This window comes from Myxine glutinosa, chromosome 13, assembly GCF_964187855.1.
Source record: "Myxine glutinosa chromosome 13, kmMyxGlut1.1, whole genome shotgun sequence".
Lineage (NCBI taxonomy): Eukaryota > Metazoa > Chordata > Myxini > Myxiniformes > Myxinidae > Myxine > Myxine glutinosa.
Window position 1 is genome coordinate 86,780,882 of NC_136273.1, and position 18,411 is coordinate 86,799,292.

At 44.5% G+C, this 18,411-nt stretch overlaps 1 protein-coding gene across 4 annotated transcripts in view; it reads left to right on the forward strand.

Annotated features, from left to right (window-relative positions):
• Nucleotides 1-296: 296 nt before the first annotated feature.
• ABHD16A (abhydrolase domain containing 16A, phospholipase) overlaps nt 297-18,411 on the forward strand; it is a 54,810-nt gene continuing 36,695 nt past the window's right edge. For all 4 annotated transcript variants that reach the window (XM_078767752.1, XM_078767754.1, XM_078767751.1 and 1 more), the window contains exons 1-4: nt 297-733; nt 4,548-4,604; nt 14,195-14,261; nt 14,429-14,515. In XM_078767752.1, coding sequence (XP_078623878.1) covers nt 662-733; nt 4,548-4,604; nt 14,195-14,261; nt 14,429-14,515 — 283 coding nt within the window. In that variant the 5' untranslated portion in view covers nt 297-661. The remainder of the gene's footprint in view (nt 734-4,547; nt 4,605-14,194; nt 14,262-14,428; nt 14,516-18,411) is intronic.

An 18,411-nucleotide genomic window follows, 5' to 3' on the forward strand; every position in this document is an offset into this window, starting at 1 on the left:
ATAGTCAGATAAGATGTACAGAAAGCAATAAGAATCTTTAAAATAAAAGCTTATGAGCGCAATCCAGAGGTTTTCACAAAAGACGACGTCCATAATTTCTTTCCCGAAGGAAAAACATGCCGTCCATTTTTTTTTTACTCATTCAATTTTTCCGCTTAGATTCCTTAAGAGAAATAATAAATTATATTTTACAGGTGCATTTTTTTTTTGTTATAACAGTAAGTAAATAGTTTAACGAGATGATGATGTGTTAAAAACCGAGTGTGAATGTAATAACAGCGAATGAGTGAATTTATAATCCTCGACACGGAAGGAATGAGTTAGGTTTCAATCGAAACCGGCTCATTTCGTGTTAGCGCGCTTTACCTGAGGAGTCGTGGAAATTGAGTGAAAATCGAGTAGATCATGGAATAATAAACGTTTAGGGAATGTTCAGTTGTCGGAGCAGGGAAAAGTTCGACGGTTCTCGTGTTTAGACGACGTTTCGTCTGTGCTGACAAGAAGCTCATGAAGCTTCGGTCTCGGTATGATATGAAGCGGAATTGAATTAGAAACAAATAAAATATAACCAACACGAGTGACGTTCAGTCCCGAAAGTGAAACTTTCACTTATTACCGAAGACTCGGATACGGAAGCAATTTGCTGTGAGGGTGAACAGTGATGGCGTCTCTCATCCGATGTTTGCTCGGTCCCCGTCTGTATCGTCAGCATCGCAAGGGGCCGACTGACCAGGTAAGACTGAGGGGGACGACTGACCAGGTAAGACTGAGGGGGACGACTGACCATATAAGATGGAGGGGATGACTGACCAGGTAACTGGTAAGGTGGAGGGGATGACTGACCAGGTAAGATGGAGGGGGGAATATGCTCGATTGAGCTGGAAGTGGTGAGAGTCGGTGGTGAAATGGTGGTGAGTGAGTCAGTGGTGAGTGAGTGAGATGGTGGTGTCCGTGGTGAGTCGTTTCTGAGTGGGTGGTGTTGGTGGTGAGAGGGTGGTGTCGGTGGTGAGTCGGTTCTGAGTGGGTGGTGTTGGTGGTGAGAGGGTTCTGAGAGGGTGGTGAGTGAGTCGGTGGTGAGAGGTGATTAGTGAGTCGGTGGTGAGAGTTGGTGGTGAGTCGGTTCTGAGTGGGTGGTGTTGGTGGTGAGAGGGTTCTGAGAGGGTGGTGTCGGTGGTGAGAGGGTTCTGAGAGGGTGGTGTCGGCGGTGAGAGGGTGGTGTCGGTGGTGAGAGTTGGTGGTGAGTCGGTTCTGAGTGGGTGGTGTTGGTGGTGAGAGGATTCTGAGTGGGTGGTGTCGGTGGTGAGAGGATTCTGAGTGGGTGGTGTTGGTGGTGAGAGGATTCTGAGAGGGTGGTGTCGGTGGTGAGAGGGTGGTGTCGGTGGCGAGAAGGTTCTGAGAGGGTGGTGAGAGTCGGTGGTGTTGGTGGTGAGAGGGTGGTGTCGGTGGTGAGTCGGTTCTGAGTGGGTGGTGTTGGTGGTGAGAGGGTTCTGAGAGGGTGGTGAGTGAGTCGGTGGTGAGAGGTGATTAGTGAGTCGGTGGTGAGAGTTGGTGGTGAGTCGGTTCTGAGTGGGTGGTGTTGGTGGTGAGAGGGTTCTGAGAGGGTGGTGTCGGTGGTGAGAGGGTTCTGAGAGGGTGGTGTCGGTGGTGAGAGGGTGGTGTCGGTGGTGAGAGTTGGTGGTGAGTCGGTTCTGAGTGGGTGGTGTTGGTGGTGAGAGGATTCTGAGTGGGTGGTGTCGGTGGTGAGAGGATTCTGAGTGGGTGGTGTTGGTGGTGAGAGGATTCTGAGAGGGTGGTGTCGGTGGTGAGAAGGTTCTGAGAGGGTGGTGAGAGTCGGTGGTGGTGGTGAGAGGGTGAGTCGGTTCTGAGTGGGTGGTGTTGGTGGTGAGAGGGTTCTGAGAGGGTGGTGAGTGAGTCGGTGGTGAGAGGTGATTAGTGAGTCGGTGGTGAGAGTTGGTGGTGAGTCGGTTCTGAGTGGGTGGTGTTGGTGGTGAGTCGGTTCTGAGTGGGTGGTGTTGGTGGTGAGAGGGTTCTGAGAGGGTGGTGTCGGTGGTGAGAGGGTTCTGAGAGGGTGGTGTCGGTGGTGAGAGTTGGTGGTGAGTCGGTTCTGAGTGGGTGGTGTTGGTGGTGAGAGGATTCTGAGTGGGTGGTGTCGGTGGTGAGAGGATTCTGAGTGGGTGGTGTTGGTGGTGAGAGGATTCTGAGAGGGTGGTGTCGGTGGTGAGAGGGTGGTGTCGGTGGTGAGAAGGTTCTGAGAGGGTGGTGTTGGTGGTGAGAGGGTGGTGTTGGTGGTGAGGGTTGTGTCGGTGGTGAGAGGGTCGTGTCGGTGGTCGGTGGTGATAGGGTTCTGAGAGGGCTCTAAGAGGGCTCTGAGAGGATGGTGAGAGGGTTCTGAGAGGATGGTGAGAGGGTTCTGAGAGGATGGTGAGAGGGTTCTGAGAGGGCTCTGAGAGGGCTCTGAGAGGATGGTGAGAGGGTTCTGAGAGGGTGGTGTTGGTGGTGAGAGGGCTCTGAGAGGATGGTGAGAGGATTCTGATAGGGCTCTGAGAGTGAGAGGATGGTGAGAGGGTTCTGAGAGGGTGGTGTTGGTTGTGAGAGGGTTCTGAGAGGGTGGTGTTGGTGGTGAGAGGGTTCTGAGAGGGTGATGTTGGTGGTGAGAGGGTGGTGAGAGGGTTCTGAGAGGGTTCTGAGAGGATTCTGAGAAGGTGGTGAGAGTCGGTGGTGAGAGGGTGGTGAGAGGATTCTGAGAAGGTGGTGAGAGTCGGTGGTGAGAGGGTTCTGAGAGGGTCGTGCCGGTGGTGAGTGAGTCGGGAGGATGGTTGATGCTGCAGATTACACCTGCTTTGGTGCGGTCAGAGTGAGTGAGACACGTTGATGTGACAGATGATTGATACGGAAAGAGATTAGCTTAACTTGGGTGGACGTGGATCTGGTTGATGCTGCTATATCTGAACTTGCTAATTGTACCAAGTGGCTTAAAATTAATTGAAAGTTAATGAATCGCTTGATTAGTGGATACTAACAGCCTGGAATGGCCTTAACGGTTAAGGTGGCTGGCTTAAGATCTTAGGGTCTTGAGTTTGAGCCCCTGTCTTGCCATTAAATAACACCAGGTGTTGACTCAGCCTGTCATCTATCTATAATTCCAGTAATCTCTGTGTGTATGTTTGTATGTTTGTATGTTTGTATGTATGTATGTATGTATGTATGTTTGTCTGTGACCGCTGTTTCTCGACAACTACCGGTCCGATATACTTTAAACTTGCCAGGTATATTGCTGGGGACCCGAGGATGTGCCTTTTCAAGGTTTCATATTAATCGGAGAAGTAGTTACCGAGCTATGTCCAAAAAACGATTCAACCAATCAGAGAGCAGCGAGCTATCACGTGTGCCGAACGTGGCGAACAGACTCTGCCTCGGACGGCACATTTGAGAGCGTATTCATTTATTTCACGTTGGAAAACTATGTTGCCGTTAAACTATGTTTTAAAACTAATTAAAACTAATTTGCGATTCATCGTAACTGCGATTTGCGACCTTCCGGACAGTGAAGACTTCACTTCCGGCAGCCAATCACAGAACGCTTTGTTGCGTAGGCGTGGCCGATGTGAGAGCGAGCCGAGCGCGTGCGCCATTACGGTTCGTAATTCGATTTCTTCCGGAGAAAATAATAATTTCTCGATTTCTTATGCGCATTATTTCTCCCAATTCAGTCAGAGCGAAGGGCGGAAGCGAAGAGCGTTGTTTTTTTTTGTGTACGGGCGGGGTAGAGCGTACGGGTAGCGTTTTTTTTTTTTTTTTTGGCAAGGAACGGGCACCCACGTACGGGCATGCCCTAGTCTATCTATAATTCCAGTAATCTCTGTGTGTATGTTTGTATGTTTGTATGTTTGTATGTCTGTGACCGCTGTTTCTCGACAACCACGGGTCCGATATACTTTAAACTTGCCAGGTATATTGCTGGGGACCCGAGGATGTGCCTTTTCAAGGTTTCATATTAATCGGACAAGTAGTTACCGAGCTATGTCCAAAAAACGATTCAACCAATCAGAGAGCAGCGAGCTATCACGTGTGCCGAACGTGGCGAACAGACTCTGCCTCGGACGGCACATTTGAGAGCGTATTCATTTATTTCACGTTGGAAAACTATGTTGCCGTTAAACTATGTTTTAAAACTAATTAAAACTACTATCTATAATTCCATGGGTCCGATAAAAAACACCGTACTCGCAAGCCGTTCGCTTTGGACCAAACCATTTCATGTAAATAGAGGGGGGGGATTGTCACCGTACTCGCAAGCCGTTCGCTTTGGACCAAACCATTTCATGTAAATAGAGGGGGGGGATATAATTTTAGATATATATATAGTACGGGCATGCCCTAGTCCTTCCAATGTCGGCAAAATGAGTACCATCTGACTGGTAACAGGGGGGCACTGCATCAGTGGCACAGCCGTGCTTCCAAAAAATGATGCAACCAGCAGCCATAGGCTGCATATGAAGCAACAAGAAGTTGACAAGAACATTAATCTTTGCCTTGTTCATTTCCAGGGAACAGATTACTCACCTCACGGTTTGGAAAGACACAGTGACAGCATTCTGGGCTGGGTGAGTGTGACGTCTCATACATACTCGCTTAAAAGTGATCTGTTGATGCAGATATCTCATGTAAGGTCAAGGCTCATGGTTTGGAGTGGTGTGATTGAGGATAAAAAGGTAATGAACCGTGTCGGTGTGGGGGAGACGGTGAGGGAAACGGTTGGACAAGACAAGATGGTGTTTAAAATTTACACAGTCTCGCTGGGGGGCGGTGTGAGAGGTATAGATTACAGTAGATCTGAGAAAGAGTGTGGACTCACACATTCACTCTCACAGCAATGTTAGAATATGGTGCCTTTCCTATACCTTTGGGAATGTGACCGTGCTTTTCAATTTTTAATTTCTCTTTCGACAATTCATTTAATTAAAATGGCAATTTAATATTTTATTATATTATTTAAAAGGTGACATCTCTTATGCTTTCTCTGCACAAAGCTGTTTGTGTGATGTTTGTTACAGTAGATTGTCTCAAACTTGGACTTTATGCACATTCAAGGTGTAAAATCAACTTGTGGTTAAATTGGACACCTTTGGTGAACCGTGCCCAAGGCCTGTTTGGCATGCTAGTCGAGGCTGCAGTCCTTGCAACATACATCAAATGTGCGTGTGTGTGGCATGTTTTTTTTCTGGAATTTTACTGGAGCTTTCTGATGTGGAATGTGATGCTTCAAAATGATCGTCATGATCTCCTGAGTTTTCCAGGCTAATTAACTACAAATAATGCAGAAGAATTCCCATGTTTCCAAATAGATCAGCTTAATTTGCTTGGATGAAGTTTTGTACTTGTCGAATTATGACGTCATAAGGGAGGCACCTATGACATCATCATTAACATATTTTATTCCCCATGGAGAGTTCTTTGCAATGAGCCATGTCTCAATTTTTTTCTATTCGGTGCTTTTCGAGATATGGAGGTGCAAAGTTTTTTTATTTTTCCAAGATGGCGGCAGAACCACGTGACCTATGACATCATAATTATTTTAAAAATTCTACAGATGGAGTTGGTGCACCTATGATGAAAATTACCTGTCAATCGAACCAACGGTTTCAGAGAAAATCATATTTATTCTGTGCGTACAAACAAACAGACAAACAAACAAACAGACAAACAAACGGACTCAAATGCAATACCCTCTCCTCTGGCGAGGGTAATAACAAAAAGAACTAGAAAGCATGTGAAAATTCAAAGTCCGCTTGCATCCATTTGTTTTCAGTCGTCGTCGTCTTCTTCTGTATGCGCAAAATAACGAAAACAGTTTAAAACAAAATACAAAATGAAAGTTGATGATTTTATGCAGCTTTTCTTGGCCTTTGAGCTTTAGATCTAAAAAAAAAAATCAGGTTCTAGCTTTTCATTCTTGAACCAATTCTTTGACCCGATATGCAAATTCTTATAATTTAAGGTCAATTGGGAAAAAATTTATGATTTTATGCAACCTTTCCTTTGACTTTTTGATCTAAAAAACAAACAATTGGCTTGTTGCTTTTGATTGGTGAACCAACTCGGTGGCCCAATATGCAAATTCTTAAAATTTCGGGTCAATCGGATGAAAATTGACGATTTTATGTGATGCTGACCTTTGACCTTTTGACCAATTCATAAATTTGCCTTCTCCATATTCTCATAATAAGGCTTTGTTGAAAATTTGATGACAAAACTCAAATGGTAAAAACGTTATGGGCCAGACATGACAAATCTCAAATGGTAAATTGAAATTTCAGGTCAATCGGATGAAAATTGATGATTTTATGTGATGCTGACCTTTTGACCAAATTATAAATTTGCCTTCTCTATTTTCTCATAACTAGGGCATGCCCGTACGTGGGTGCAATGCCCGTACGTGGGTACGTGGGTACGTGGGTGCGAGTACGGTGACAATCCCCCCCCCCCTCTATTTACATGAAATGGTTTGGTTCATGAAATGTTTTGGTCCATTCGCAACGCCAAAGCGAACGGCGAACGGCTTGCGAGTACAGTGACAATCCCCCCCCTCTATTTACATGAAATGGTTTGGTCCATTCGCAACGACCACAGAACCCCCCCCCCCCTCTATTTACATGAAATGGTTTGGTCCATTCGCAACGCCAAAGCGAACGGCGAACGGCTAAATCGCCATAGCTCGGTAACTACTTGTCCGATTAATATGAAACCTTGAAAAGGCACATCCTCGGGTCCCCAGCAATATACCTGGCAAGTTTAAAGTATATCGGACCCGTGGTTGTCGAGAAACAGCGGTCACAGACATACAAACATACAAACATACAAACATACACACAGAGATTACTGGAATTATAGATAGATAAAGCTTTGTTGAAAATTTGATGACACATCTCAAATGGTGAATTGAAATTTCAGGTCAATTGGATGAAAATTGATGATTTTATGCGACTTTGACCTTTGGACAAAATTATGAATTTGCCTTCTCCGTATCTTACTATAATTCACAAAATGTCCGTCCGTCTGTCTGTCTGTCCGTTCAAAGGTACCGCAAAATCGGCTGAACCGATCGCAACGATATTTTGGGTGGGTAATCCTGGGATCTCCAGGAGTAAAATAGGCTATTTAGTTTTTCCAATTTCAGCTTTGGTCTCCAGCATTCTCAGGTTTGGACTCCCACATAACATTAGCGTTCGCATAACATTCATTGTGACGATGTTTCCATTGTGACAATGTTGTTTTCCCGGGTGCCGCACAAACGGCTGCACCGATCACTGCACGGCTGCACCGATCGGACTCGGTGACCTCGGACAAAGACCTTTTATAAGGACACGGGTTGAATCCCTGCTTGCGAGAATTCCAACCCCCTCCCCGCCATCACGGCCGTCTCTCCAACTCACAATCCCACGAGATATGCGGAAAGGACGATCCAACCAATATAAACATCATTAAACATCATTAAAAGTAGATAATGACCTCGGCCAAAGTTCTAACGACGTTTAATCTCTATATTAGAGAATTCCACATACAGTCACGTGAAAAAGTAAGTGCACCCCATGTAAAGTTTTGACTTTTTCAACATATTTCAACATACAGCCATTTGATCTTCATTTCAACAATATTGATAGATAAAGGTGATATAATATAACAAATATCATGAAACATTTACATTTTGTAGTCCATTGTATAATTTAAATAAACATAAATGCAAATTTTGCATGTGGAAAAAGTAAGTACACCCCTACATTTATCACTACTTTAAATACCTAAAATTAGAATCAGGTGCACCAGCTCAGGTGCAAATGATTAGAACATCATCGGAGAGGATCTTGGAGGAACCTGTCTTATTTCAACCTCAAACATTTAGTTTGGTTTGCTCTTTGTTGTTGAAGTGTGCGGCGTCACCATGCCTACATCAAAAGAGCTCTTTGAGCTGGTTATAAATAAGGTTATAGATGCCTACGAGTCTGGGAAGGGATTTAAAAAGATCTCCAAACAATTTGAAATCAATAATTCGACTGTCCGGAAAATCATCTACAAGTGGAGAAGATTCCAAACAACTGCCAACTTGTTCAGGCCAGGTCGCCCCAGCAAGTTCAGCCCGAGAGCAGACCGCAAGATGCTGAAAGAAGTCTCTAAGGACCCCAGAATATCATCACGCGACCAACAGGTAGCTCTTGCCACTTTTGATGTCAAAGTGCACGAGTCCACCATTAGAAAGAAGCTGCACAAATTTGATCTACATGGGAGGTGTGCCAGGAAGAAACCTTTGCTGTCCAGAAAGAACATCAGGGTAAGTCTAAAGTTTGCCAATGAACACCGAGACAAAGACCAGCACGTCTGGAACAATGTGCTCTGGACAGATGAGTCAAAGGTAGAGCTATTTGGCCACAGTACCAGAAGACATGTTTGGCGAAAACCAAAGACAGCATTTGACCACAAGAACCTGATACCAACTGTAAAGCATGGTGGTGGAAATATTATGGTTTGGGGCAGCTTTGCTGCATCAGGGCCTCGGCAGCTCACCATCATAGAATCCACTATGAATTCTTCATTGTACCATAGGGTGCTTGAGGATAATGTGAGGCCATCTGTCAGAAAGCTGAAGCTCACCTGAAGGTGGACCTTGCAACATGACAATGACCCCAAACATACCAGTAAATCCACCAAGGAATGGCTGAAAAGAAAGAAATGGAGGGTTCTGGAATGGCCAAGTCAAAGCCCGGATCTAAATCCCATCGATATGTTGTGGGGGGATTTGAAACGAGCTGTGCATGCAAGAAACCCCTCAAACATCGCACAGCTGAAAGAATTCTGCATGGAGGAGTGGGCAAAAATTTCTCTCATTCGATGTCAGAGACTGGTAGACAGTTATAAGAAATGCCTACTTGAGGTTGTTTCTGCCAAAGGGGGCAATACCACCTATTAGAGCCAAGGGTGTACTTACTTTTTCCACATGCGAAATTTGCATGAATGTTTATTTAAATTATACAATGGACTACAAAATGTAAATGTTTCATGATATTTGTTATATTATATCACCTTTATCTATCAATATTGTTGAAATGAAGATCAAATAGCTGTATGTTGAAATACGTTGAAAAAGTCAAAACTTTACATGGGGTGTGCTTACTTTTTCACGTGACTGTAGCTATTTGAGCGGTGCATACGCTAACAGATCGCTGACTCCATTGATCTTGACAAGGCTGTAACACCTATCGGCTCAAAATCCTTTTAACTGTTGATTTGGTAGTTTTTACAATGAAGGAAACACGTATCGGCAGTACATACGACATCGGGAGTACTTACTGCACGCGTCTTCAGTATCGAGCTTAAATCTCTCATGGCGGATCTGAAGAGCGGAATGCTTGGAGAAGTGGTGGGCTACTTTGGCATAAAGGAGGATCAGAAACGTGGACTCCCACACTGCCACATCCTGCTGATACTTGTTCCCGCATGACGTTATTTTCCCGGGTGTCGCATAAACGGCTGCACTGATCGAGATTTAACTTATGTTCATACAAATCGTTTAAAAGAAAAAAAGCCTTTAATTTCTGATATTTTGCCTTTTCATTTGGGCCTCCCAATTGAAGCCCCGCCCCTAGGGCGGGCACCGTTGCTAGTTATCATAATAAAGGTTTGGTGAAAATTTGATGACAAAACTCAAATGGTAAAAAGGTTACGACAGACACAGACGCAGACACAGACACACGTGGTTACAATACCCCATCTGCTGCTGGGCAGAGGACGGGATAATGATAATATTGCAACATAGTTTTTATTAATTAATACTAATAATATTACGAACAACAATAATAATAGTATCATTTGGCAATAATACGAACGAACGCATAATCCTCCCAACTCTCCCACCCTGGCCAAAGCACATCTGGGCTTGGTGAAAAGCAACCTAATGTTCAAGCAATACACCAGGCTGGTATGCTACAAGGCCGGAAAGGCGAAAGAAAATTTGGTCCAATGGACCAACAGGCCACTATTATGAAAAAAAAACGATCGCTTTTGAAGGGAACGGAGGGGTTTTGGGAGGCTGCACGCCGGGTGCGCCACCAAGGGATTTGGTGAGGGTTTGCGCCGGGTGTGCCCCCCCCTCTCCCCCACTCTGGATCTGACCCTGCCCTGGTAAACCCACCCATGGATTTCCTAAACAACCCACTTAAAGAGGTCAAGTCACTCAAACCTTTGGGCTCTCCATCAGCCATGATCTCTTTTGTGCAGACCATATTTTCAATATGCCCTCCAAATACAGCCTTCAGCGTGCAAGGTCTTTCTATGGACAATCTGAACTTTTGAGACTACTACAAGGCCTTAATTCACAGCTCTGACAGAGCACTGCTCTCCCCTTTGGGTTGGCGTCCCTGCTTCACACCTTGCTCTTCTTGATACCGAGGAAAGGCAGGCCCTCATGATCATTGGAATTTCCCGTGACTTGTGAGATACCCGTGCTACGCACGGGTGGGAGGCCGGAAGCAAACAGGAAATGCAGATACGGTGAATGCTAAAGCATGAAACCAATAAATTCCACAATTCTGTAGCACCCTCAGTCGCACGTCAGACATGGACAGCAAGTTCATGAAGGACTTCCATGAAAAACGTACCCGTTTGCAAACAAATGGGTACGTTCACGTATAGAAACATCGATCGTGGGTCCGTGGCGAATCTGCATATGGCGATCCGTGAAGTTCATGTTTAGAAGGTAGAAACCGTCACGGCATGTCGTCATTCACTTGAACTCAATATCTTTTTTCATTCCAAACAACATAACTCCAATCACAAATTAATCACAAAATAAACTTTTAACAACATTGTTAATGTTTCCTTCATTGTGAAAACTACCAAGTCAACAGCTAAAAGGATGTTGAGCCGATTTGTGTTACGGCCTTGGCAAGATCGATGGAGCCAGCGATCTGTTAGCGTATACACCGCCCAAATAGCTACGTGGAATTCTCTCATGTAGAGATTAAACTCACGTCGTTTGAACTTTGGCCGAGGTCATTATTTACTTTTAATGATGTTTATATACGAATCAAAAACAAGATAATTGGTTTTGGGTCGTCCTTTCCCCATATCTCGTGGGATTGTGAGTTGGAGAGACGACCGTGATGGCGGGGAGGTGGTTGGCATTCTCTCAAGCAGGGATTCAACCCTTGTCCTTATAAAAGGTCTTTGTCCGAGGTCACCGAGTCCGATCGGTGCAGCTGTGCAGCGATCGGTGCAGCCGTTTGTGCAGCACCCGGGAAAATAACGTTATGCGGGAGTCCAAACCTGAAAATGCTGGAGGCCAAAGCTGAAATTGGAAAAACAATATACCCTATTTTACTCCAGGAGATCCCAGGATTACCCACCCAAAATATCATTGCGATCGGTTCAGCCGTTTTTGCGGTACCTTCGAACGGACGGACAGACGGACATTTGGTGAATTATACTAAGATTAAGCTCTGTGTCTCGGCCTGTTACCTTCACTTCGCAGACAGGTTTGTGGCCTCTCCATTCTACCGCCTCCTCTTTGGTCTTGCCCCCCCCCCTCTTTGCCCTCTCTTGGCTCTGTCCCTCCCAGGTTTCTGTAGGGCACACACGGTCAGCCAGTGGCCCTCTTCTTTTCAAATTCCAAAAATCTAGGCTCGCCTCTTTTCTATCACCTGTAGAACCAACTTCCTCAGTCTTGTTAGTCCCATTCTTCTATCCGATGGTTTCAAGCAGCTGTTCACCAGCAGCTGTTCACCATGAGCAAGGTCACCCACCATCAATACTCATGATCCCTTCTACCCCAAATTATCCCATTAGCAAGTACTCTCTTTTTCCAGGTTATTGTGATTTTCTCCCTCTTCCTCACCTATTTTCATTTTTTTGTTGTCGGTTGGTTTGTTCCTTTTTTGTTTTATCACTTCCTTCCCCTTTCTCTTCTTGCTGTGTTTCATTCAGTTTCTGTTCAGTTTGTTCACCCCCATGTGTTCTTCTCCTCCTCCCCTTCATTTCATCCTCACTCTTACTTGTACTCTGATGTTGGTGTTTCCCCCTTCCATTCTGCTTTAGCTCTTCTACGAGCCTCAATCATGTTTCGTGTATAAAAAGAGTGAATATATGACACGGGATCTTCCAAGACAACAGCCCTCTTTCTGTTTTTATCTCACCCTCGATCCCATGATTAACCTCATTAACGACAAAGGGTATAGATACAGCCAAACATCCAACAGAAGAACGTCTAAAGAAACAGGAAAGGTTACACGTATGTACAAAGAGGATTTAAAACCCTTTGCACTGACCGATCACAAATTGGCCTAATAATGAAAGCTTGTGAAATGGGACTTCAATGACATTAAAATTGAATTGCAGGTGCGCATATGTGCAAACAATTGCCAAAGAATACCTGCGTAGAATGAGGCTGATCCTGAAAGCGTACCTCTTCCCGAGAAACAAAATCAAACCTATAAACCAACTCGCAGTACCAGTGTTCCCATGCAGTCACAGAATAATAAACTGGCCGCAAGCTGATATCAATTAACTCGATATCAAAACACAAACTCCTCACCGTCCACAAAATGTTCCACAAAATCCATTGCATCCCAAGCATGTAACTGCCAAGACGAGAATGAGGTAGCGGCCTGATGGAGCACAATCCGAGTGCTCAGAATGATGACAGTCGGATTGGTTGAATATGTGAAAAGCTCACCAGATTACCAAAGACATTTTGTACACAAACACGAAGACAATAGGCCAGAACAGGTATCTCTAACTCCTCTTGCAAAGTATTTCCAAGAACAGGTGCAAATAGAAGATGCTACACATGAAATTGAAACAGCAATGAATACAGCCCCAATTATTGCAAAAAATACAAAATATAAATATAACGCCAAAAGAGCATGAAAGCTCGAAAAAAAGAGCTAGACAGATTGGGAATAGACAAAAAGACTTATTTGAGAATGACTAATGTACGATTGGTCCTTGAAATGTGTTCTTGTAACGAAATGGAGGTGGATATTTTGGGTCCTGGGAGGACTCGGTTCCATTAGCTGAAACCAGCAGAATGGAGATTACAACCAATGGGAACTGGTGTGGTTAACGTTAACACAATCCACATGCAGGAACAAAATTAACTTGCCGTTAGATTAGATTGTAAAGATGTTGTGGTTACACGTTAGGCAACCTTGCAAACTTTACTTAAGACCGCACTATTAAAATTGATCTGCTTGCAGACTCACTGACATGTGCACACGTGCACAAGCACATAGGCACACTTGCGCACACACGCAAAAACACACTAATTACAATGCCCATTTTGTGTACAAAATCGAGACTTGTGGAAGAGCTGGAGCACAGAACAGAACAGAGAACATGGTGAAAAGGTGGAAAACGCACCGACAGCAGGGTATACTGACACCAGGAGGAATAATTGATGAGGTGAAGAACGAGAGGAGGGGGAGGAGAAGGGAGGAAGGTAGATGTTACGAACAAGCTGTATATAAGCTTGAGCACAAATAAGGGCTGGTAGAACACAACGTGAAAACCGGCGATGAAAGAGCAGTGAAATAAATAAATAAAGGCAGAGGGGAGAAAATGCAATGAACGGCCAAGGAAGGGTTGGTTTTGGGGAGTGGAAATGAGGGTACAAAAGGTTATGAGTATGGATGGGAGATGACCTGAAGAGTAGGTGAACAGGTATCTTGAGTCCCTGGAGGGAAGAATGAGATTAAACAGACTGAGGAAGTTGATTCCACAGATCAGAGCAAAGAGGAACAAATGAGGTGATCAGCAAGTCTGAATTTTAGGATTTTCACCAGAAGGGGGTTACTGGTGGAATGCACTCACCTGGTGTTGCAGAGCTTGAGGGGGGAGAGGGTACAAGACAGAGGCCACCATCCACCAATCACCAACCTGTCGACAATGCGAGAGCAACAGGCCAAGAGATTTAGCTTTGTTACGAGAGTTTAAAGTGATTCCCTGATTAAGTTCATGAGACTTTGATATGGAAGGTGAAGTGTACAACAATGTTGTGGAATATTTTATTTACTGTGAGGTGTTTGAAATACAAAAGTGACCTTTAAGTCCTAAATGTATTTTGTCTCAGGAAATCTTGAATGAATGGAACTGAAGTCCGAAAAATGTAATTGTTAATTAATAAGGTTTCTTTATTTTTCTTTTAAAGGCATCGATCATGTGGTCTATTACTCTTTACACGTCTCCGTTACTGCTCCTCCTGGCATATAAGAAAGGTATGGGATGCCTTGTTGTCGTTCCTGTTACAATCATCATACACTGTTATGATTTTAATTTGATTAGTAAGATAAAAAATAGCATCATTAAACATTGAGATTCAAAAACTAACATCTTTACTTTTAGCGCTTGTGCCTGTTCTTCCACAATTTTCCTCTTATTTCAGGCCATCTGAATTACGAAAAAGCTATATCGACATCGGGTTACTTGACGTGTGTCACCATCTTCCTGTTTGGGGTTTTCTGTGCACGAGGTGGGTGTTTTACAAGATCGTGATACCACAGTGCTGTGCCAGAATAAAATGGACACCCCTGATGGGAAACCAAATCAATTTTAACAATCTGTGGCATTAACCCAAAATTAATGGAACAAATACAGTATTTGGTGGTATCTCTTTTGGTATCATATGGTGTTTGAACCTGTGTGAAGGCATCGAATCACTGATATTCTGGATGACAATGGAAAGCTAGTCTTAACCATGCAGTCTCCTGTCGTTCTGCATCACCTGACAGGTAGAACCATGGATGGAATCGACAGAATGATGATCAAAGTATGCTAACCACTGTGGGAAGTAAAGAGAAGCTGACATTTCATATGTTGACCCTTTACAACAACAACAACATGCATTTTAAAGGCCATTTTCCCTACTAGAGCGGGGGTTAGCCTTGTGGTCCCCATGACAATCTTCTCCATTTTGCCCTATTTTCTGCATCTCTCCTTGTTAACCCCCTTGCCCGCATTTCTTCTTCCACCATCTTTAGCCAAGTCTTTCTCAGTCTTCCCCGTCCTCTACTTCCTTCTACATTCATTTCCATCACTCTTCTCAACCAGTCACTTTCATCCTTCCTCAACACATGACCAAACCATCTCAACCTGTTCCTCTTCACAGCATCAATCACAGGCTCTATTCCCATCATCTTTCGCAATTCATCATTTGTCTTCCTCTCTCTCAACGATACTCCGCACATCCGTTGAACCATTTTCATTTCCACCCTTTCCAACCTTCGTTGCTGCTCTACGTTCATTACCCATGTCTCGCTCCCATAAATCATAACACTTCTCACACATGCAGCATACACCTTTCCCTTCAGCGTCAACGACACTCCCCTCATCATCAGCACGCCACTCAGTTCCCCAAACGTCTTCCATGCACATCTCACTCGAGCAACCGTTTCCGAGTCTGATCCACCTTCTCCATTCAGCATGTCTCCGAGGTAGCAAAATGTTTTCACACCTTCCAGCTTCACGCCGTCTCCAAGATCCAACTCAACATTTCCTCCATCTGCAGCTCCCTGCAGACCTTACATTTGAATGTAGCTGCCACACTGGTTAATGACCCTCTCAGACCACTACATTTTTGATGAACCCACTCAGCGCACATTGTACATTGAATGGAGTTCACTCCGACACCCTTCCTACACACAGCACAGGACCACTTCCCAGTTCTTTCCACCTCACCACATGCTTTACCACTTGCCATCACCTTTGTCTTTCCGATATTCACCTTCAGACCTTTTGTCTCCATACATTCCTTCCACTTGTTCATCTTTTCCTTCAGTCCATCCATACTTTCCGCAATCAACACCAGATCATCTGCATACAACAACTCCCACGGTAAACCCTCCTTTACGTTCTGAGCCAGCACCTCCATCACAGCTACAAATAGTAGTGGACTTAGTACCGACCCCTGATGCACTCCCACCTTCACCTCAAACTCACCACTGTTCCCGTCCTTCGTCCTTACAGCTGTGCGCGCTCTTTTGTACATTGCCATCACTACTCTGATCAACCATTCCTCCACTCCTAACTTCCTCAATGCCCATGTCAATACTTTGCGTGGAACCCTATCGAATGCTTTCTCCAGATCAACAAACCCAAGAAACAACTTCTTCCTCTTCTCCATGTACTCCTGCAACTGCCTCACAATGAAAAGCGCGTCTGTCGTTCCTCTTCCTGGCATAAATCCAACCTGCATTTCGTCGATCTTCACTTTCTTCCTTATCCTCCTCTCCAACACCCTTTCCAATACCTTCATTCCATGCTCCAATACCTTTATCGCTCGGTACGAGCCACACTCCAGAGGGTCACCTTTCCCCTTGTATAGAGGGACGAGGGTACTCAGTTCCCAATCCATTGGAATGTGGCCTTCTTTCACCACCAGATTACAGATCTCTGTCATTCTCTTCACACCCCAACTTCCTGCTGCCTTCAACATATCTCCCACAACTCCCGTCGGCCCTCCCGCTTTTCTACCTTTCATTGCTTTTATCGCTTCCTCAACTTCCTTCTCAGTTATCTTCTCTGCCGGTCCTAAAACTGGGTTACTCTCTATGTTGCCATCCCATTCATTCTCTGTATTCAACAGCATTTCCATATATCTTTTCCATCTTCCTTTAATTCCATCTGGGTCGACAACGATTTGTCCCACTTCATCCTTCAAGCAACTCACCCCCATCACATCACACCTCTCTTTCGCTATCTGCTTTGCAATCCTGAATACTGCTTTCTGACCCTCTTCCGAATCCAAGCATTCTCCGAACATTTTCCTACATGCCTCCTGCGCCTTTGCTACCTCTTTCTTTGCAGCCTTCCTGGCTGCCTTATAACTTTCATGCTCTGCTGTTTCTGCTCCCGTACCCTTCGCCTTCTGCCACTCCTTGAACTTCTTCCTCTTCTCGTCAATCCCCTTTCCAACTTCATCATCCCACCACCATGTTTCCGAGTGCCTCGGTGGTCCTTTTGTCCATCCACATACCTCACCAACGGCTCCCAAGACTAGCTTTCATTGACATCCAACCACTTTCAAGCTCAACCACATCATCCTCGACCCTACTCAGCCTCTCTTTTAATGCCTCCCTTACTGTCACCTCTTTCAACCTCCACACCTTCATTCTCGGTGTGGAATTTTATGTTGACCCTTTGTTGGAGGAAAATAGGGAGACATGTTTTCGGTATAGGTTGACATAGGGTGGGAGTGAGTCAGAGGTGCATATGTCAGAGCTAAACGAGGGATCAAAGTGCACATGGCGTGGGAATGACTTGTTCTGATAACTCATAAAAGGGAGGGTCAGGGTTCAGGAGTTTAAAGTCAAGGGGACTGGGACTGGAATAAATGGGGGAACAATAGGGAAACAAACAAGAAGTGAAAAATGCTGACAGGGAGAGAAGAAAGATTATGAATAAAGTAAAACGATGAAAAAAAGGAAAGATTAAAATTGTGAGAGAAAAAAGTGGAGGAAAGGGAAAGTTACACTTACCTTTGACTGTCCATGGTGGCAACTGACTTTGAGAGATCTGTATTGTTTGTTCGTATATCGAACCGGTGTTCATGGAAAGCCTAGTCTGGCCTTTTTCCATGGAGCGGTTTTGGAGCTATCGAGGTGCAAAGTTTTTCCAAGATGACGCCTGGACAACGTTACCTATGACGTCATAATTATCACGAAAAATTATACAAGAGGAGGCGCTCCTATGGTGAAAATTCCGTGTCAATCGGATTCAGTTGTCGAGAAAAAGAAATTCAAACTGATCGGATCAGGCGTTGTTCTTGTCTAATTATGACGTCAGAAATTGTCGATTTTTTATGGCAGCAATGACGTCATCGTTAACAACACTTATTCCACATGGGGAATACTTGACAATGCACCATATTTCAATTTTTTCCATTGAGCATTTTCGGAGATAGAGAGGGGTAACGTTTTTCGTTTTTTCCAAGATGGTGCCCGTTCAACGTGACCTATGACGTCATAATTATCACTAACAATTCTACAGGAGGAGGTGCTCATATGGTGCAAAATTTAGTGTCAATTGGAAAAATGCTTGCTGGAAAATGAATTTTAAAAAATAGACAGGTAGGACATGCGCAGACATGCAATTGATCGCTCAACCCTGCTATTTGCTTCGTGAACGCAGATAATAACTTGATGTTAGGCATTCAGGCGCCGCATCATTCTTTTTTTTGTCGTTGTTATCCTGATGGCTCCAAATGTTCTCCAGGATCTCAGGCTCATTTTAACTCGGATTCGATATCTGTTTTCGCTTTTCATAGTCAGTGAGGTTGATAAAGGCCCTCGTAAACTAAATTTGGTGAGAATCAATTCAGTTTTGGTTACAGTATTATGACGTTTGGTGAGGCTTCCTCCTCCTTTCTCT